This window comes from Leptonychotes weddellii, chromosome 1 (genome assembly GCF_054177405.1).
Source record: "Leptonychotes weddellii isolate Sample4059 chromosome 1, ASM5417740v2, whole genome shotgun sequence".
In the NCBI taxonomy this organism is placed as follows: Eukaryota; Metazoa; Chordata; class Mammalia; order Carnivora; family Phocidae; genus Leptonychotes; species Leptonychotes weddellii.
The window spans coordinates 8,416,645-8,436,766 of record NC_138369.1 but is presented as its reverse complement, the minus strand read 5'-3'; the positions used below and the strand labels follow the sequence as shown (position 1 = coordinate 8,436,766).

The 20,122-nt window shown below is 58.4% G+C and overlaps 2 protein-coding genes across 3 annotated transcripts in view; one reads left to right on the top strand and one right to left on the bottom strand.

Moving 5' to 3' along the window:
- Positions 1–252: 252 nt before the first annotated feature.
- Positions 253–2,146, top strand: PTGER1 (prostaglandin E receptor 1). Its single transcript, XM_006738109.3, has 2 exons — positions 253–1,194; positions 1,814–2,146. Exons 1-2 carry the CDS (start codon positions 253–255, stop codon positions 2,078–2,080), a joined length of 1,209 nt encoding a protein of 402 aa, XP_006738172.2. The 3' UTR covers positions 2,081–2,146.
- Positions 2,147–2,794: 648 nt separating this feature from the next.
- The window catches only part of PKN1 (protein kinase N1), a 21,415-nt gene continuing 4,087 nt past the window's right edge, over positions 2,795–20,122 (bottom strand). For both annotated transcript variants that reach the window (XM_081814031.1, XM_081814022.1), the window contains exons 2-22: positions 19,510–19,813; positions 18,422–18,573; positions 17,156–17,291; positions 14,596–14,741; positions 14,062–14,275; positions 13,067–13,261; positions 11,093–11,202; positions 10,854–10,997; positions 9,028–9,103; positions 8,803–8,944; positions 8,620–8,713; positions 6,553–6,632; positions 6,400–6,475; positions 6,225–6,316; positions 4,852–5,028; positions 4,593–4,655; positions 4,396–4,472; positions 4,061–4,203; positions 3,670–3,777; positions 3,510–3,590; positions 2,795–3,075 (exon numbers count right to left, since the gene is read on the bottom strand). In XM_081814031.1, the coding sequence (XP_081670157.1) occupies positions 2,872–3,075; positions 3,510–3,590; positions 3,670–3,777; positions 4,061–4,203; positions 4,396–4,472; positions 4,593–4,655; positions 4,852–5,028; positions 6,225–6,316; positions 6,400–6,475; positions 6,553–6,632; positions 8,620–8,713; positions 8,803–8,944; positions 9,028–9,103; positions 10,854–10,997; positions 11,093–11,202; positions 13,067–13,261; positions 14,062–14,275; positions 14,596–14,741; positions 17,156–17,291; positions 18,422–18,573; positions 19,510–19,813 (2,814 nt within the window). In that variant the 3' untranslated portion in view covers positions 2,795–2,871. The remainder of the gene's footprint in view (positions 3,076–3,509; positions 3,591–3,669; positions 3,778–4,060; positions 4,204–4,395; positions 4,473–4,592; positions 4,656–4,851; positions 5,029–6,224; positions 6,317–6,399; positions 6,476–6,552; positions 6,633–8,619; positions 8,714–8,802; positions 8,945–9,027; positions 9,104–10,853; positions 10,998–11,092; positions 11,203–13,066; positions 13,262–14,061; positions 14,276–14,595; positions 14,742–17,155; positions 17,292–18,421; positions 18,574–19,509; positions 19,814–20,122) is intronic.

Below are 20,122 nucleotides of genomic sequence, written 5' to 3'. Positions count from 1 at the left end.
GAGCAGGAGCTGATGGGCTGATGGGCTGATGGGCTGATGAGGCAGAGGAGAAAGCGGTCGGGAATGGGGCAGCCAGGGTCCTTTGGAGTTGCCGTGGGCAGAGGCGACAGAAGAATGCCATGGCATCCAACGGGGCCTGATGACCCGAGGTGGCGCTGCCTGCTAGTCCCATGGGGATGGTGGGCAGTGTGCTCCCGGCCCGCCTCACGGAGCCCTCCTCTCCTCTCCCCAGCCCCAACCCCAGCACCTGACATGAGTCTCTGCGGGCCCCTCAACCTGAGCCTGGCGGGCGAGGCGACCACGTGCGCGGAGCCCGGGGCTCCCAACGCGTCGGCCGCGCCGCCCCCCGGCCGCGCGGGCACCTCGCCGGCGCTGCCCATCTTCTCCATGACCCTGGGCTCCGTGTCCAACGTGCTGGCGCTGGCGCTGCTGGCGCAGGCCGCGGGCCGCCTGCGGCGCCGCCGCTCGGCCGCCACCTTCCTGCTGTTCGTCGCCTGCCTTCTGGCCACTGACCTGGCGGGCCACGTCATCCCGGGGGCGCTGGTGCTGCGCCTGTACGCGGCGGGCCGCCCGCCGGCCGGCGGCGCCTGCCACTTCCTGGGCGGCTGCATGGTCTTCTTCGGCCTGTGCCCGCTGCTGCTGGGCTGCGGCATGGCCGTGGAGCGCTGCGTGGGCGTCACGCGGCCGCTGTTGCACGCGGCGCGCGTCTCGACGGCCCGCGCGCGCCTGGTGCTGGCCGCGCTGGCCGCCGTGGCCTTGGCGGTGGCGCTGCTGCCGCTGGCGCGCGTGGGCCGCTACGAGCTGCAGTACCCGGGCACGTGGTGCTTCATCGGCCTGGGCCCCGCGGGCGGCTGGCGCCAGGCGCTGCTCGCCGGCCTCTTCGCCGGCCTCGGCCTAGCCGCGCTGCTCGCCGCGCTCGTCTGCAACACGCTCAGCGGCCTGGCCTTGCTGCGCGCCCGCTGGCGCCGCCGCTCGCGACGGCGTCCTTCGGCGAGTGGCCCCGACGGCCGCCGTCGCTGGGGGGCGCGCGCGCCCCGCTCGGCCTCAGCTTCGTCCTCCTCGTCCGTCGCTTCGGTCCCCGGCGGCTCCCCGGGCCGTGGCTCAGCGCGCAGAGCCCGCGCTCACGATGTGGAGATGGTGGGCCAGCTCGTGGGCATCATGGTGGTGTCGTGCATCTGCTGGAGCCCGCTGCTGGTGAGGGGCGCACACGCCCCTCGGGCCGGGCTCCTCCCTGCCCCCCTCCTTGGCCCCTCCCACCCTTTTCCCTCCTGAGACCCACCTGGGTTCCCTCCCTTCCCCAGCCGGGGCCCCACCCCCTCGAGGCCCCACCAGTCAGGAGAGACAGCCCTTTGGCCTCTCTCTCTGACATCCCATCCCCTCCACCCCGTCCCCTTCTCTTATCCTACCTGGGGTCTTTGTAGTTCACGCTACCCAGGCAACCTTCCTCCCAGCCCCACTCCTCTAGACCCGGATGCTTCATTCCCTAGCCCCTTCCACCAGCACCCCGCCCCGTTTCTCTTCTCCCCTTGGTCCCCAGTCCTTCAGGATACCTGGGACTTCTCTCCTTTTTTGCTGGAGCCCCCACTCACGGAAGGCCTTTGCTTCTGCCACGCCTTCTTCGCCCCTCCTTCCGTAGTTCGTTCTGACGAAGACTTCTGAGTCTCCCCCTCCCCACCCCCACCCCGCCTCCGCCGTGAGCCTCTGCTCCTCCTCGCATCCATCCCAGCCACGCTCGCATCCATCCCAGCCCCACCCTTGGCCAGTCCCCTTCTCTTTACACCTGCCCCACCGCTCACACCGGCTTCTCCCGCAGGTGTTAGTGGTGCTGGCCGTCGGGGGCTGGGGCTCCAGCTCCCTGCAGCGGCCGCTGTTTTTGGCTGTGCGCCTCGCCTCCTGGAACCAGATCCTGGACCCCTGGGTGTACATCCTGCTGCGCCAGGCGGTGCTGCGCCAACTGCTTCGCCTCCTGCCCCCGAGGGCCGGCGCCAAGGGCAGCCCTGCGGGGCTGCGCCTAACCAGGAGCGCCTGGGAGGCCAGCTCGCTGCGCAGCTCCAGGCACAGTAGCCTCAGCCACCTGTAGGCGAGCCAGGAGTCCCAGCGGCTAAGTCGGACCACCCCGGGCCGGGCCCAGGACCGCAGCGCGGAGCCTTCAGGGAATAAAGCCATTTTGCGGACCTGCGCAGGCATGTGTGGGGTCGGGGTTGCAGCACCCCTGTGGCCGCGCGGGGGCGATAGAGGTGCCGCCTGAGCCTCCGGGGTGTGCAGTTCTGGGACCTTCCACGCAGAGGCGCGGGGAGGCCAGACGCGGAGCGGGAGCCGCTGGAGCATGCGCAGAATGCCACGGTCCCAACCCCAGCTCCCGGGCTGTGTCGAGGGCAGAGCAGCTGAGCCAGAGTCCGAAGCGCTTTTTGCTCCTACCGCCCGCCAGGGCTGACCCTAGCAACAATTCTCTCATTGTGGCCCTGAGCTCCTCCAACACATCCCCAAGGCCCTACCCCCAAACCACACCCCAGCAGGGCCTCAAAACTCCAGTGTCCCTAAACACAACTCCCAGCCTGTCCCATCTCAGCCCGCCCACGCTCCCCACCCTAGTAAGAGCCCGGAGTCCCCACCTTCCCTTAACCCTCATCAAGTGACCCCCATACCAGAACCCAGGGCATCTCCCCGTCACTCCCTATGCCCCTGGCCACCCACTGGATCAGCCCCCACCAACTCTCCCCACTTCCAAGTACACGACCCCACGCCACCCCGCCCCGCCGTGCCACCATGACTGCACACAAGAGGAGCCGAAGGATGCATGGATGGGGCAAACCCCAAAGGCCTTTTTAAAAACTGCTGAGAGCTTGGTCAGGGCAGGGGCAGGCGAGAAGGCTAGCAGCCGCCGGCCACGAAGTCGAAGTCCTGGAAGGCTGCCTGCTCTGTGGCCGTGAGGGGCCGCGCGTCGCGGGGCGGGCTCAGCGTGGGGGCCTCCCCTGTGAACTCCTCATCGAAGTTGCTGACATCAGTGCGGCCTGACAGCGTGGGCACGAAGGGAGGTGGCAAGCGCCGGGCCAGCAGAGTGTCCCAGCCCAGCGTCTAAGTAAGGGAGAAGGGGGAGAGAGAGGAAGAGGTCAGCGTGGCGGGGGAGAGGTGCAGACTGCAGGAGGGGCCAGCCCCTCGTCGCCCGCCCAGCCCTGCATCTGTGGCGATTAGCATAGGGGTCACAACACAGAGGGGTCAAGTGGGGGGCTGGGGGCCCAGTAAGGATGACAGTGTGAGTATGGGGAGCCCCGGCGTCGGGGAGAGGGAGCCTGGGTTCATACACATGGCAGTGGCCCCACCAGGCCAGCCTGGAGTAGATGTGGGTGTAGGAGGGTCAGCGGGTGTGAAGGAGCGGGGAGGAAATAGAGATGATAATGTTGGAGGGGAAGTGACTAGATCTTGGTAGGGGAGAAATGAATAGGCCCTGGGGGTGGGGGGATGACCAGGTCTCTGGTGGGGAGTTGGCCAGGCACTTGGGGTGACCTCACCCTATAGAAGGGCTGCTTTTTCACATCCTCTGCATCCCTCTCGCTGGATCCCAACCTCCGCTCTGGATTCCTTCGCAGCAGCTGGGGGAAGGAGAGGTGTCAGTCTTCCCCTTCCTGGCCCCAGAGCCCCTGCCCAGGCCCAAGGAGGGGGGGTCCTCACCCTGCGCATGATGCCAATGGCTTCAGCGGACAGGAACCGTGGGTAGCGAACCTCATCATTGACTATGCTGTCAAACACCTCCTCCTCGTCGTCCCCTGGGAATGGGGACTGGGGACAGGGAGAGCCAGGATGAATTAGGCCCCTCCTCCTGGCCACTCCCCTCCCAGCCCCACCTGAGCCCTCTGCTTCCAGCACACCTTCACCTGGGTGCTGGCTGATGTGGGAAGGTAAGTACCCCATTTTACAGATGCAAAAATTGAGGCTAGGGAGGCAAAACCAGCTGTCCCCATCACACAGCACATGGAGGCACCGTTTGATCCCACCCCTAGGCACAAGCAGTTTCCGGCATGATCCCAGGGTCAGGCAGGGTAAGGGCAGCCTGGGGCCTCACCTCGCCAACCAGCATCTCATAGAGCAGCACGCCCAGCCCCCACCAGTCCACGGCCCGCGTGTAAGATGTGTCTGTCAGCACCTCGGGGGCCAGGAACTCCGGGGTCCCACAGAATGTGCTGGTCCGGTCCCCATAGCCCATCCCTGGGGGCAGTAGGGCCATGTGAGGTTATGTGGGGAGGGAGGCTCCCAGCCCAGCACGGGTGGCCCAGCCAGCCAGCCCCATCCCAGGGTCAGGGTCGGGGGTGACCCAGGTAGGGCTGGGGACTCCATTCCCTCCCCCACTCTGTCTAATCCCCAGAGGCCAGCCCTTCAAATCCCAGCCCCGCCCCTCACCCTCCTTGCAGAGGCCAAAGTCTGCGATCTTGACATAGCCCTCGGTGTCCAGGAGCAAATTGTCCAACTTCAGGTCCCTGTGATGGGTTGGGGGGATGTAAAGAGGGATGAGGGGGGGTCTGGGCCCTGCCTGAAGCCTGAGGGCCCCCAGTGGGCAGCGCGTGCATACAGGAGCACATACACGCAAGGGCACACACCTGTACACGATCTTGTGTTCGTGGAGAAACTGCAACCCCAGCACCACACAGGCTGAATAAAAGCTGCAGAGAGAAGCTGGTGTGACGGAGCCAGGCCTCCCAGCGAGGTACGCAGGCCATGGAAGCCTGGCCCCCACATCCTCGAAAGCTCCCCGGTCCCCCCCCCCAAAACTCCAGGAGGCTCGGGGGGAGGGGGAAGCAGGGCCGAAGGGGGCTGCCACCGCCTGTTGGGGGTTGAGGCGCAGGCGGGGGAGCTCACACGGCACGTGGCTCGGAGAACACGTCACTGTGGATGTGCAGCATGAGATCCCCGCCCGCCGAGTACTCCATCACGAAGCACACGTGCTCTGGCGTCTGGAAACAGCCGAACAGGTTCACCAGGAAGGGGTGTCCTGCTCTGGTCACTGCTGCCAAGATCCGCTTCTCACACATCAGGCTGTGCAGGGGAGGGGGCGGGGGTCAGAGACCACAGCAGCCCCCCACCCCCACCCTCAACTCCCACACTCCCAAGAAGTCCTCGATCGTCAGCTGTTTGCTGAGGACCTCGAGTGGCCGGGCAGCCTTGGGCAAGTTGCCTAATATTTCTGCACCCCAGCAGCTTTGTCTGCTAAACAGGTACCCAGAAGCCACATGTCATCCTAGTAACAGCCCCCCAATATCCCTTTAGGGACCAGCCAGGGTGGGCTAATTGGAGCACCCATTTTCCTGGCCAAGAACTGGTTTGGGAATGGGCAAGCCAAGGTAGTGGGGCTCAATCTCAGGGTTTCTGCTGGAATTATTAAGGAAGAAGGGCTAAAACTAGTGGATGAGCCTTACACTGCTGTGTAGGGGGGTTATCTCTGCTCCCATGAGAGAATTGCAAGCAAAGCCCACAAAGAGGGAAGCCGACTGAGAGACGTCATCTGAGCACCTGGATATAGCCATGCCTGAAGGTAGCCCACCCCTGGACTTTTCGGACCCAGACCAATAAATTCCTCTTTTGCTTAAGCCTATCTGACTTGGGTTCCTGATTGACAAAAGGATGTCAGGAAGATTAGGGACAATCTCGGTGCCTCTGCTGGACCTTTTTACAGGGGGCCAGGTACTGTAGAATGCTCTAGATGCATCCTCTCACTTAATCCACCTGACAACCCTGCAAGAAAGGCATTATTACTCCCCTTTTATAGAGGGCAAGGACAAGGATCAGAAGGGCAAAGTGACTTCCCCAGGGTCTCTAAGCACATTTGTGGCAGGGGTGGGATTTGAACCCATGGCCCTGACCCAAAGCAGAGGCAGGACAATGGTGCCGTGAAGGGTACAGGCTTCAGAGCCTGAGTCCCTAGGTTTGAATCCCCGACCTGCTGCTTACTGGCTTTGTGACTCTGGGCAACTTGCTCGACCTTCCTGTGTCATCAGCAGAATGGGAACAATAACAGTATTTACCTCATAGGGCTGTCGTCGAGAACAAATGAGTTACTGAACATAAAGCGCATAGTGGGTGCTTTCCAAGTTATTCTCTTAAGTACTAGCTTAATAAGTGCCAGTGACTATTATGAATCACTGTCACAGCAGCTCCAGAGAGGGGACTGCCCTGTCTCCCATTTCCCAGAAGAAAAGACTGAGGTTCTCAGAGGGCCTGGGCTGAGTCCCCACCTTTCAACCTCATCTCGGGCCACAATGTCGCCTTTCTTCAAAGCCTTGATGGCGAACAGCTCCCCGTTGGGCCGGAATTCGGAGAGCAGCACCTGGAACCACAGTGGGCAACGATGGCCTTCGTGGCCAGCCTGGGGACTCCCTGTTCCCCCAACTCCTTGCCCCCCAGCCTCACCTTCCCAAAGTGACCCCGGCCCAGCACTGCCAGGAATTTGAAATCCTCGAGGGTCAGAGGTGACTTCCTCAGAGGGCTGTGGAGAGAGGACACTGGTGGGGACAAGGACAGCAGGCGGGGGGGGAGGGGTGGTGAGTGGGGGAGGGGTGTCACCTGCACAGGGCGGGGCTTGGGGTCTCCTGGGTCTCTGAAGGCAGCTCGGGGGTGGTGGCAGTTTCCTGGATCGGGGAACTCTGCAGCAGAGAGAGGGAAATCAGAGGCACCTCATAACCACAATAGCCACCAAGGCTCCCGTCACCTCTCTGACCTCACTTCTCCTCCCACTCTCCGCCCTCTTGCTCACGGCCTTCCAGCCACACTGTCCCTCTCACTGTGCCCTGAACACACCAGGCACATTTCCAGCCCAGGAGCCCAGGCATTCTCTTTTCCCGATATAGGCACGGCTCCTCCCCTCCCCCCTTCGGCATGCATTCGGATGTCACCTTCACGGGTGGTCAGCTGACCATCACAGTAAATAACTAGCAGAACCCCCACCCACCACCGACCGTACACACACATACTCCCTGTCCCCTTTTGCCTTTTTTTTTTTTTTTCCATGCTGTAAATACATTTTATCATTTACCTCCCGATTTCCTCTATGGGTATTTGCCCTAAGAGCGACTTAATGCTTCACACCACATGTGTGCTTGTAACTTTGAAAAGAGTCAAAATTACTATTGCAAATGGGGACACAGGACAACCGGTTCATCATCCCCCAACTGCAGAAACAGTTCTAAAAAGGCAATCAGTCCAAATAGGTGTCTGGTGGGACACACGGGCCTCTCGTGCCCCAGCCACCCTCCCTACAGCCAGCCACCTTAATGATCTCCTGAGTACCTTTCTAGATATATCCTATACCCACACAAGCGAAAGTGACGGAAGAGGCTCCATTTTCCTCGCACCCACTACTGACGATATCCTCATCTTGCCTCTCCTCCTGGACAATCTGTCTTGGAAATCCCTCTGTGCCAGCCCTGGGAGGCCAGCCTCACTTGTCACAGACATGCACTATCCCACTTCGCCATTTATTTAGCACTGGCTCTCCCACAGATGGACCCTGACCTGCCCACTTCCGCCTACACAAAGCCACTGCGGCGAACTGCCTGGAGGTGCACGTGTGTGAGCGTCCAGGGTTGGAACTCCTGGGTCAAGACGCTGTCCACTTTTAGCTCAGCCAGCTATGCCCTCCCAAGGAGATGGAACAACGTGCACGCCTTCCGTTAGCTGCCTGTTTGCCCGCGTCCTGCCGAGCATCTGGTAGTATTAAACTTTTGGATTTTGTCTTGCCCAACTCATCTGAGGATGTAGCTTATTATATTATTGTTATTATTATAAATAGAATACAGAAGCATAGACTATTATTTTCATTTTTTTAAAATGAGGTTATCAAATGCACTCAGTGAGCTGGGCCAAGGGGCCTGCTCTTACAAACCTGTCCTCCTGGGTACGCGTCGCATAGGGCGGGGGGTGGGTAAACCAGGTTTTGAACAGTCTGTGAGCTGAGAATAGCTCTTACATTTTTAAAGGGTTGGGGGAAAATCAAAAGGAGAGTGATATTTTGTGATCTGTGAAAGTGATATGACATTCAAACTTCAGTGTCCATCAGTAAAGCTTTACCGGAACCCAGCCATGCCCACTGCGTCTGTACGCATCGTCTACGGCTGCTTCCTACAAGGGCAGTGTTGAGTCGTTGTGACCGAGACTCTCTGGCCCACAAAGCCAAAAATACTGACTCCGTGCCCCTTTATGGAAAGGGCGCACGTGCTGATCTCTGACCTAGATGAAGATACACAACACCACGACCCCGACAGGCTCCCTTGTATCTCCCTCCTATCAATAACCCCCCAGCCAGAGAAAACCACCATCCTGACTTCTATCCTTGAAGTGAGTTTTAAACACGCCTGTTTTACGGGCCAGTGCACAGAGCACAGCAAGGGAGAGCAGCTTGCCGTGGGTCGCACAGCTAAGAACTGGCAGAGCAGGGACATGGACCCAGGTGGCCTGGCTCCTGAGCTCATGTTTTTATTCAGGACAGAGAGTGGGACCCCGCTTCTAGCAGAGATGCGTGACCCAGGGAAGTTCCTGGTGGCCTCTGGGCCTCGAGCTGGGAGAGAGGCCTGGAGGGGAAATCTTTGACGCTGCCCCAGCCAGGCCTCGGGGGGGAAGGAGTGGGACACTCACCAGGCTCAGTGGGCTGGAAGGAGGACCCAGAGGACTCTTCTGGGGCAAGCTATCCAAGTCAGCCCCGAGGTTCAGCTTCTCCACAGATATATCACTGTAGAACAAGGGAGGAGGGGGTGTCTGGGACCCAGCACCCTGGCAAGCAACCAGGGACAGCCCAGACCCCAGGGACCCCCTCCTTACCCTGCGGACCGGGCCTCAGGTCCCGGAGAAGCCCCAGGGCTGAAGGTGCCCGTGCTCGTGGGATTGGGGATGAGTCTTCGAAGCAGCCGCACCCAGGTGGCGACATCAATGTTCATCTGCCTCGCGCGCTGAAATGCCTTCCCTGGGGAAGATGGGGGCAGGGGCTACCGCTCACGATGCCCCTGGGGCCCCCTGGCCCCTGCCCCACTTTGCCCACCCCCTCACCTTGTTGCTTGGAGAAAATTTTCTTCTGCCTTCGGAGCCGGGGTATCCTCTCGATGACAGGGTTGCGGAAGGTAACCTGGGGAGGGGGCCAATGGGTAAGAACCAACTCCCACCTCTAGGTGGTGGGGAAGCCCTTAGGAGCATAGGCATGCACACCCTTAGGTTTGGGGGTTCCAATCACTGTGGCACCACATCCAAACACAGCATATTAAGAAGTTGGAACATAGTGAGGGGTTATAAAACCAATCCACTGCCTGGTAGGGCCACCTCCCGAAGTGCCATCTTAGAAAGGCAAGAGGCAGGCAACCAAGCCCTCCTCCAGGAGTGGAGGGGGAGGGGTCTGACCCAACAAGATGTACATGCAACTCCAGCAAGGTCCTACATCATCTAGTGCCTTGATTCCCCAAGTGTGGTCCCAGACCAGCAGCATCACCTGGGGACTTGCCAGAAATGCACCTGGACCCACTGTGAATCAGAAACACAAGGGTGGGGCCCCGAAGTCTGTGTTTCAACAAGCCCTCCAGCTGATATGGGGAAGCCACTGGTCTAGCTAAATTCTCCCAACTCCGAAGCATCTTCTAGAAGGTGCTAAAGTCACAGAACTGTGTGACTTTATGTGTGTCTGATATGGTTGCCACTAGCCACATAAGGCCATTTAAATTCAGTAAAATATAAGTAACATTAAAACTTTAGGTCCCAGGTCACCCTAGCCAGGCTTCAGTGGCTGGCCTCTAATATGTTGGACAGTGCACATATAGGACATTTCCACCTACGACAGAATGCAACTATTGTAGATTCATCCACAACAGAATTCTAGAAAGTTCTATTGGCTGGCACTTGGGGGAGGTGGAAAAACCAAACAGAATGCTGTAAGTGAACCTTGAGGGTGAGCAGGACTGCTTCAGAATTCACCCCCCCCACCACCACCCTTCCTGCTTGGTTTTGGCCGGTCTTCCTAACGGAAGAACAGTTTCACTGCCCTGCCCCTGAAGTCAGCCCTTCTCCTGCTCTTTTCCTTCAGTGGTCCTCGGTTATGAGATCCCGTCAGAATTCCCACATGGAGACATGGATATGTAACAGGGCACACATATATGTTAGGGGAACATTTAAGAATTTTTTAAGACAATTTTGGCTGGATGAGGGGAGCCAGTGGCTTTCCTACCCTGCCTGTTTCCTCCTCTGTCAGATATGACTAATGACGATCCCTCCTGAATTGGGTCGAAGTGGGTCATTGTGAGGATTAACACGTTAATGCCGGCAACGCTCGTAGGACGGGGCTTGGCTCACACCACAGGGGTCAGGTAGGAATGTTATTTAGATTGTGGGTTCTCAACCAGGGGACAGTGGCGATGTCTGGAGACATTTTTGATTGTCACAACTTGGGGGAAGGGTGGTGCTGGTTTCCTGTGGGTGCAAACCAGGGATGCTGCTCAAAACCCCACAGGGCAACTGAGAATGATCCAGCCCACCAGGGCACACTTGTCCATAGTGCCAAGGGCGGGACACCCCGATTTAGACCTTGACCCTGACACCACTGCAGAAGGAATTTCTCTCTACTGGACTGTGGCTCTGATAACAATCTTCTTGACATGTCACCAGGTTTTTCTTTTTGTTTTGGCTTGGCAAAATTTTGCAATTTTTTTTTTTTAATTTCTTCCCTCAGAACAAAACCAATCCCAGCTTAAGTGGTGTCACTGACATAACTAATTATGTGTATTTTTCTATCAAGGTTCAGAGACCAATCCAAAACGTATCTTCCCCTTCTAGAAAACTGGGAGCAGGAGACACAAGAAGTGTTTTCACAGGGTCAGGGGTCGGGGTTGTACCTCAGCCACCAGGCAGCCCTGGGGTTCCATGTCCAGCTGCACCTCATGCCTCTCATTGTCCAAGAAATCCTCCAACTTCAGGAATTTGAGGGCACACAGGCCCCGTTGGTCCCGCCAGAACACGGCCAACTCCAGTTCCCGAGCCTTGAGGGAGGGGAAGTGGGCCATCATTTGGGGGTGCCAGAGGTCCAGAACCCCTCCTCCTCCTCCAGGCTCTGCCATCCCCCCACCTAGCTCACCCTTTCCAGCTCCAGGGTGAAGCTCTGGTCCCAGGCATTGGGGCCACACGGCTTCCAGGATGTCTGCCCCACCACTGTGTTATCCAGCTTGAGCACAGTGCTAACTTCGCCTGGAATGAGGGGAGGAGGAGGGTGTCAGAAAATGTTTGGAGTGGGGGGGAGCATAGCTCATATCTTAGTAAAGAAATCCTTTACCTTTATCCAGAATGCAAATTCTGCCATGCTACCCTGACAAATCTTTATGGTTTTGCCTTTCACCACAAGGCGTTTAACCAGCTTCCAGTGGATTTCTGTGTATGGTGTGAGGCAGAGATCCAAATTCACTTTTACTTTATATGCAACTTCCAGCAATATACTCCTAAGAATTTACCCTGGAAAAATGCATGCAGGTATACATCGGGAGGGCGCCTGGGTGGCTCAGTTGGTTAAGCGACTGCCTTCGGCTCAGGTCATGATCCTGGAATCCCGGGATCGAGTCCCACGTCGGGCTCCCTCCTCAGCGGGGAGTCTGCTTCTCCCTCTGACCCTCCCCCTCTTGTGCTCTCTCTCTCTCTCTCTCAAATAAATAAATAAAATCTTAAAAAAAAAAAGGTATACATTGAGAGATATATAGGGCCCCAAAATAGAAATATCTACTAATAGGAGAATTAATATATAAACTATACTATAGTCTTATTAACTGATATTCAACTATTACTATATTTTACTTTAAAAAGCCCCAACAATTTGATATGGCTCAGTCTAAGACAATGGGCTATTAGACAGGAGTTAAAATGAATGAATGAACTATAGCTTCGTGCAATGACGTGGATAAGTCTCCCAAACAGAGTTAAATGAAAGAAGCCATTACCATGCAATACATTCTGTATGATTCCATGTATATAAAGTCCAAACACCAGGCAAGATTAAATTATGTTGTTTTGAGATGTACAAAGATGCTAAAACTACAAAGAAAAGCAGGGAAATGATAACCATATATTGGGACAGTAGCTAGCTCTGGACAGAGGAAGGGACTACAATGGGGAGGAGGGGCAAGGGGGTTTCCAGAGAGTTCTATTTCTTGACGTGGGTGGTGGTAACATGGGTGTTTGCTCCATTGTTATTCTTTCCACATACTTTTTTGTACGTATTAGGTTTTTAAAATTGCGGTAAAATTCACATAACATAAAATTTACCATTATAATCACTTTTAAGTGTACAATTCACACTGTTGTACAATTACACCACCATCCATCTCCAGAACCTTTTTCACCTTCCTCAACTGAAACTCTGTCCCCATTAAACAACAATTCTCCGTTCTTGCCCCCCCTTCTCCCCTCCCCCTTCTTCCATCTCTATGAACTGGACTACTCTAGGTACCTCCTAGAAGTGGAATCATACAGCACTTGTCTTTTTGTGACTGGCTTATGTCACTCCGCATAATGTCCTCAGGTTCATCCGTGTGGTAGCCTGGGTCAGAATGCCCTTCCTTTTGAAGGCTGACTACCAACCGCCCCACTGCGCACACATATCACATTTTGTTTATCTGTTCGTCCGTCAACGGACACTCGTGTTGCTGCCACATTTTGGCCATTGTGAATAAGGCTGCCAAGGACATGAGTGTCCAGATATCAACTTAAGTCCCTGCTTTCAACTCTTTTGGGTATATACTCAGAAGTGGGATCGCTGATCATAGGGTAATTCCATGTTTAATTTTTTGAGGATCTGCCATAACGTTTTTTCACAGCAGCTGAACCATTTTACATTCCCAACAGCACTGCAGAGGGTTCTAATTTCTCCACATCCTCCCTAACACTTGTGTTTTTGAGGGTTCTAATTTCTCCACATCCTCCCTAACACTTGTGTTTTTTTGTTTTTTTTTAACAGAATCCATCCTACCGACTATAATATACTAGTTTTTTAAAGTGTTATGAGTGTGTGACATCCCAGGATCCCCACGGCATCTCATCCCTCCAGGCCTCAATGCCCACTCACTGATGTTCTCGGCTTCCACTTTGAGGCTGCTCCGGCCACTGAGGCTCCCACTTCGGCTGTAAAGGCCCCGGGCTGGGCGGCTCAGGAAGGTGGTGCGGCTGTCAGGGGTCCCGGGCCCCCCCACTGAGGGTGAGGGGTTCCAGGGGATGCTCTCTGGAAGGTCCTTGCAGCCTACCACACGTACCTCCAGGGTTCCTGAGGGAGGGGCAGGCTCAGGGCGGGCGGGCCACAGCTGGGCCAGGCCAAAGGGAGGGGAAGTGGGCATGTCCAGAAGTGGCCAGCATACAGGTGGGAGTTGGTGAGAGACAATCAGGGTGGACTGATACTGGTATCAGATCAGATCAGGATCTGATACTGGGATGGCTGTGCCCAGAAGTGAGAAGTGGGGCAAGGGGGAGGGGCGAGGCTGGGGTGGGCCAGGCTGGGGAGGGGCTCTGAATGCTTGGGATTTAGTGACAGAAGATAGGTTTAAGGCATAGGTCGATGATCAAGGCAATGGGGAGTCGGGTTGGACTAGGGGGTCCAGGGTAGGATTCAGGGAGCTGACCTGAGGTTCAAGATGGGGGTAGGGGTCTACGGTAAGGCTGGTCTAAGGAGGGAGCACCTGGCTGGCTTCGGGGTGGGGGGCAGACAATGGCTCAAGGTGAGGGTTCTGTGAGTGAGGGGTTGTGGGACTGGGCTGGGGGGCTATGGCTGGAGGAAAAAACGGCCAGGTAGGGAGAGGTAGTGATGGGGACATGGTGGGCATGGGGGCAAGAGTCCAGAATCAGAGGGCAAGCTGGGACCAGAAGTCCAGAGTGCATGGGGCTGTCTGGCCTAGGGAGATGGGACCCAGGGCTACAGGGCTGGGGTGAATGGAGGATGGAGGAACAGTAGGATGGGAGTCCAGGGGTAGGGAGAGCAGAGATCTAGGTTAGGGGTCTCAGGACTTGGGGGAGAGGTCGAGAGTACAGAGCTGCGTAGGTGGGGTCTGGGTGGGGGAGGTGGGGACCCACCTGTGAGAGGCGCGGGCTTGCACAGGGTGCTATAGTGCGTGGGGGGGAAGGGCCCAGCCAGGCGAGCACTGAAGGCTGCAGACGAGGCCGCAGCAAGCTCCTCGCGTAGCAGCCGCCCCTTCGGATGGTCTGCGGGCAGCTCCCCGAGCCGCCGCTCCAGCGCCTCCCGCAGCAGTCCCAGCTTCTGGTTGGACTCCGTTAGCTTCTCCTGGGCCTGTAATGGGAGGGACAGAGTGGGGCTGGGGATGGTGCCTGGCTAAGTCTTACCTGGCCCAAGCCCTCAAACCTTCTGGGTCCTATCCCTGGGCTCCCCAGAAAGCTAGGCCCCGCCCCTGGCTGATGCCCCACCCCTGGACAAGGTCCCGCCCCACCGAGGTCCCACCCCTTGCTGAAGCCTCACCCCTCAAGGCCCTCCTGCCAATTCCCGCCCCTGTGCTGAGGCCCGCCCCCGCCAAAGTCCCGCCCCTCACCGAAGCCCCACCCCTCGCCTCGCTGAAGCCCCACCCCTCGCCTCGCTGAAGCCCCACCCCTCACCTCGCTGACCGCCTTGCGGTCCGGGGCCTTGGCTGCGCTGAGCAGGCGGAGCACGTTCTTGGCACCCTCGGCCACGGCGTGCTCCACTCGGAAGTGGTGCCTCAGCTCCTCAATGCGCAGCTCCACGGCCCCCAGGTCTGGACTCCCTGTGGGCGGGGGGCGCCAGGCGGTGAGGCCAGCCTAGACCCAGGTCCAACCACCCCAGCCCCAGCCATGCACTCAGGCGCAGGAACACGCACTGGCGACAGACAGACCACCACCAAGCTGCATCACGTTTTTCCCAAGCGAGGGGTCACGGTCAGTCACACTTCCACCGAGATGCAATCACTCTTTTTCCAAACGCCCACAGGGACCATCCCAGGGACAGAGCTGGGCTGTCACACAGGGACAGTCATAGACACAGGTACACTATCAACACAGGCTCAAAGGACAGACGTGTTGGCAGGGTCCCATTTCATCCCCAGGGACTGTCACAGGGACACTATGGCCATCTGGACAGCCAGAAGGAGACAGTCACACAGGCACAGGGACACATGCAAAATCACAAACGTAACTGCCCTTCGAGTCAGCAATCCCAGGTCAGGAACTCTACCCCCCAGAAACACTCTGCACTTGACACATGTACATGGGTATTCACTGCAGCCCTCTTTCTCAGAGCCAAAGATTGGAAATAACCCGTGTCTTGCAGGCGGAGCCCCGGTGAGTGAATGTGGCCGTCCACAGGTGAAATATAAAGCAGTTGGGAGAACAAGGGCACCGCCACACAGAGATCATCACACTGTCACTCGCAGGGTAACAGCATCACTTTGCCACCAGGGTAGCACGCTGTCCCCCACAGGCGGAGGAACACACACTCTCACAAGATACAATCACGCCGCCACACAGGGACTCTGTCACAGGGCAGAGGGACGTGATCACAGGACACAGACATCCTTATGGGACGCGTTTACACGGTGGCAAAACTCCTGGGCCTCTAACTCCAGCGCCGGGAGAATCATGATCACACTGGCACATGGCCAAGGCACAGGGACAGGCAAAGAAATGCCATCACACTGTCACACAGGCAGGGCAGCATCACCGATACCCACGGGCTCAGAGACCCAGTGGTGCAGGGAAACAGACCGGCTGTGTCCCAGTACGAAGCCCCAGGGACACAGCCGTGGCCCAACATAGGATGGCCACGGTCACCCAATGGCACAGGGTGGGCATGAGGACACACTGGTACCAGAGGCACAAGGTGTGGCCACACTATCCACGGCTGTAGGTTCCAAGGACAGTCTCCCTGTCCTGGACGTTGACCCCGACTCAGACCCTGGCACTCCGTCAGAGAGAGCCACATTGTCACTCACGGGTGTGTGACACTCACCGAGGCACCGAGAGCATAGGCACAGCGTCACCGGAACCCTGATATCCGGCGGCACATCGTCTTACAAACACAGTCACACTCTCGCCTCCAGGCCTGCTGTCCCATGTGCCCAGATAGTCACCGAGACTCTTACAGAGACAAAGTCGCACCAGGAGTCAAGCTTACGCTGGCACCCAGAGGCACAGGGACATGATAACGCCATCGTATACGGTCACTGAGAAGCCCATCGTGTCGGTATTCCCAGTCCAGGGGAACCATCACACCGACTCCTCCCCTACCCCAAAGACACACGCTGTCATCTGGGTTACAGACCCCACTGCTATGGGCTGAATGTTTTTGTTCCAAAATTCGTGTATTGAGACTCAACCCCAAATGTGACGGTATTAGGTGTCAGGAGGTGGGGCCTTCGGGAAGAGATCAGGTCCTGAGGATGGAGCCCTCGTGAGTGGGAGCAGGGCCCTTGTAAGGGAGGCTCCCCAGAGCCCCTCCACCCTCCAGCACGGGAGGGCACACACAGCGAGAGAGAACGCAGCCATCCACGGGCCCAGAAGAGGGCTCTCGCCAGACGCTTGGTCAATGTCACATTACTACCCGCACACACGAGGAGCACAGTGGCTGTCACCCTCGCACACAACACCTCAAATCCTGTCACCAATTCAGGTGGACAATTAGCTCGAGACGCCCCCAGGCACTCGCATGCAGACGCTCCCATGGGAATGGACACACATGGTGGACACCCACACGTCTACACAGCCGGGGCCGACATGGCAAGGCAGCCACCTGGTCCAGGTCCAGGGGTCCGCAATGTCTTCTCCTAAAGAGCCAGGGAGTGGGTATTCTCAGCTCAGTGGCACGCACGGGCTCCGCGGCCCCTGCTCGCGCTGCTGTCGTGCGTGAGAGCAGCCTTCGGAGCCAGGCAAGGAATGGACGTGGCTGTGTGTCAGTAAACCTTTATTCACACAAGTAAAAAGGCAGTGGCAGCTTTGGGCCCCGGGCTGTGGTTTGCCAGTACCTGACCCAGTGCAGACCTTCCACGGGACAAAACGGGCAACGGGCCCAGAGCCGGTCGGCGGTGGGTGCGCTCAACCTGCGTGTCGCAGCGGCCCCCTCCCTGCTCAGGAAGCGTTCGCTTACGGGGCTGGGGGCTGCGCTCCACCCGGCGGGGTGCAGGCTGTCTGGGCGCGAGGGGCTCACCTTGGGCCTCGTCCGGGGCTGCCTGGCTCTCCAGCTGTCCGGCCTGCAGGGCGCGGCGGAGCTGCATGCGGATGATGTCGATCTTGGTCTTACTGTCCTGCAGCATCTGCTGGGCCGTCAGCAGCAGCTTCCGGTCCTGGAGGCGGGGACGGGCTGTGAGGGCAAGGCTAGGGACCCGGGGTCGGACCGCTGGCCCTCTGGCCACACTGCGCACGCGGTGCTGACGGTGTCACAGAGTAGGATGTGCGGGTGTGACCGCAGGAATGTCCATGCATTCCTGCGTGTGTCGAGGGGAGAGGCGGCCCACGGCACTGGAACCCCCGCCACCTAACACCCGGCTACCTCCAGGAAGGCCCCCCACCCCGGGCCTGTGCCTTCATCTGCAGCGACGGGAGTAGGAACGGCACCGGCCGCCACCGGGCTGAGGGCTGAAGGAGCTGACCTGCGTGCAGGGCTCCCAGCCGTGCCTGGCGTCGGGACGCTCTGTGTTCGTCAGCTGCCAGACGTGTGGCATACGTGTGGGTGAGGGCGCCCTGCTGACTGCAGCCACATAGGTGAGTCCGAGGGGCACGGGGTGGGTGTGTGCGACAGCCTGCAGTCAGTGGCGCCCAGGGACACCGGGACTGGGGTGTGGGGGTGTCTGTGTGCCAACTCCAGTCTCTGGGTGTGAATCGCACGGTCTGTGTGTCCAGGTGTGCTGCTGGCCTGTGCCATGTGTCCTGGGTGTTACACGATGATGCGTGTCTGTGTCTAGAGGTGGCCGGGGTGCTTATCCTCCACGTGTCTCTAAGCACCGTCACGCCGACGCCGTCTCGGGATGGTACGAGAGCGCATGTGTGTGCCAAACTGTTGATTCGACTCTGTGCGTCTCTAGATGCTGCTAGGGCCGTGGGTGTGTCTCTGGATGTTAGGATGATAGCACGTGTGCATCTAAGTGTTGGCCTGACTATGGGTATGTGTGTCAGAGAGAGGCCACCAGCAGAGGCTGAAAGCTGCCCTAACTGTGGACATCCCTCGAGTCTCTGGGGTAACTGAGTGAGGGGGGGACAGCCTCTGCTTTGTGTCTAACACCACACACAGCCATCCTGTTTCTCATATGCCCCCACAAGCTGCTCACACCCCAGTCCTGCCTCCGAGTCACCCGTCAGTCCCTCTGTCCCCACCCCAGAGGGCCCCAGCTTCCCAAGGGGCAGGTGGATGTAGGCGGCACCCCGGTTCCCACCCCGCAGCCCGTCATCTGCTCCCCGGTGTGCACGCTGCCCCTACCTTGGTGCTGCCGTTGCTGTATGTCTGGATCATGTTTTCTGCCCCCTGCTTCACCTTCAGCTCGATGGCCAGCTGCTTCTCCAGGCCGGCCACGCGGCTCAGGTTGGTGGCCGAGCAGGCCTGGCTACCTGCACCAGGGGACTGGGGGGCATCTAAAGAGGGGCGGGTGGGACAGACTCACAGCGGCCCTCACCTCCGTCTGCCTACGAGGCTTTGCCCACCTGAAAGGATCCACCCTCTGCCCAGCCTGGGTTCTGTCCCCAAGGCCAGGGACAGGAGGAAATGAGGGCCAGGGCCCAGAAGGTCCCCCGACTCCAGCCCTCCCAGGGAAACCCCCTGAGCCCTGGGACAGGACCAGCAGGAATGAGTGTGGGCAAGCATCCAGGTGTACGTGAGTCCTTGGTGTTGGTGTGACTGTGTACAGAAGGTAATGTGCATCTGTACCGGTCGGACAGCCGTGTGTGTGTGTGTGTGTGTGTGTGTGTGTGTGCGCGCGCGCGCACGCGCATCGTCCTCTGGGTACTGGGCGGCAGTACGGAGGCCTCTGGGTATTCACACGATAGCGTCTAGGTCCTTGGGTGTTGTCTGGGGGGTGGTGTCGGCTCTGTCAGGGTCTCTGGCTGCTGACGTGATGTGGAGGGGTCTTCAGTCGCAAGATGAAAAGTTCTGTAATCTCTTGCGTGACAATGGGAACCTATCAACCACCACTGAACCGTACACTTAAAAATGATCAATTTTAGGTTACGCATTATTTTTTACCACAATGAAGAATTTTTTAAGTAAATAAAAATTAAAGAAATTTTTAAAAGAATCGTTGGGTGCCATCCACATGTCAGTACAACCGTGTGAGTCTTTAGATACTCGTGTGACACTGCGTGGGTCCTTGGGTGTTGTCTGGGGGGTGGTGTGACTGTGCAGACCTTTCTCTGGGTGTCGGCTTTGGTGTTCTTTTCTGGTTGTATGTCGAGGCCGGAGGCTGTCAGGACCCGGTGTGTCTCCCTGGGGATCCGCAGAGACAGGGCTAGCCTTGCTCTGGGAGAGTGTGGGTGAGCCCCTGGCAGTGGAACCCCCGAGAAGCCCCAGCTCACCTTGGGCAGCGGCCGCGGGGTCAGGCAGTACCACGTGGGCATGCAGCTCCTGGAGCTGCTGGTGCAGCAGGTCAAGCCGGCGGGAGGAGCCGCGCAGCAGCAGCTCCACGGGGCCGAGGCTGCGGCCCAGGTCGGTGGTGGCCCGCCGCAGGTTCTCTGCGCCCTCCTTCAGTTTCAGCTCCTTGCGGATCTCGCGCCGCAGCCGCTCCCGCTCCAGCTCCAGCTGCTGCTGCACTCCAGGAGCCGCCAGGTCCGCACCTGCCAGGCCCAGCTGCTCCAGCAGGGACCAGCTGCGCGGCTCGCTCTGCAGGAGATGGAGCACGGTCAGTGGGGCCGGGAGTCCAGGGGGCGGACCACCACGCTCAGCCAGCTTGGCCTGGCCTCTTCCTGGCCTGGGGGCTTCTGAGACGTACTCTCACCCCCAAAAGTGGGGGGGTGAGACAAGGTCCTGTCCCTGCTTCCTCATTCCCCCAAACTGTGAGGTCCCAAGGGCAGGGCCTTCTTCCTTCCCTGTCCCCTCAGACTAGGGGACCCCATAAATACAGTCTTGTCATCCTTCATCTATTCCTTATACAGTAGGATTCTGGAGGACAGGCCCTTGGAGGTCCCCAAG

Excerpts from the sequence above, each read along its gene's own strand:
- PTGER1 (XM_006738109.3), top strand. The coding sequence starts at position 253 with ATGAGTCTCTGCGGGCCCCTCAACCTGAGCCTGGCGGGCGAGGCGACC. Across the intron at positions 1,195-1,813 it reads TCTGCTGGAGCCCGCTGCTG|GTGTTAGTGGTGCTGGCCGT; the intron begins GTGAGGGGCGCA and ends CTTCTCCCGCAG.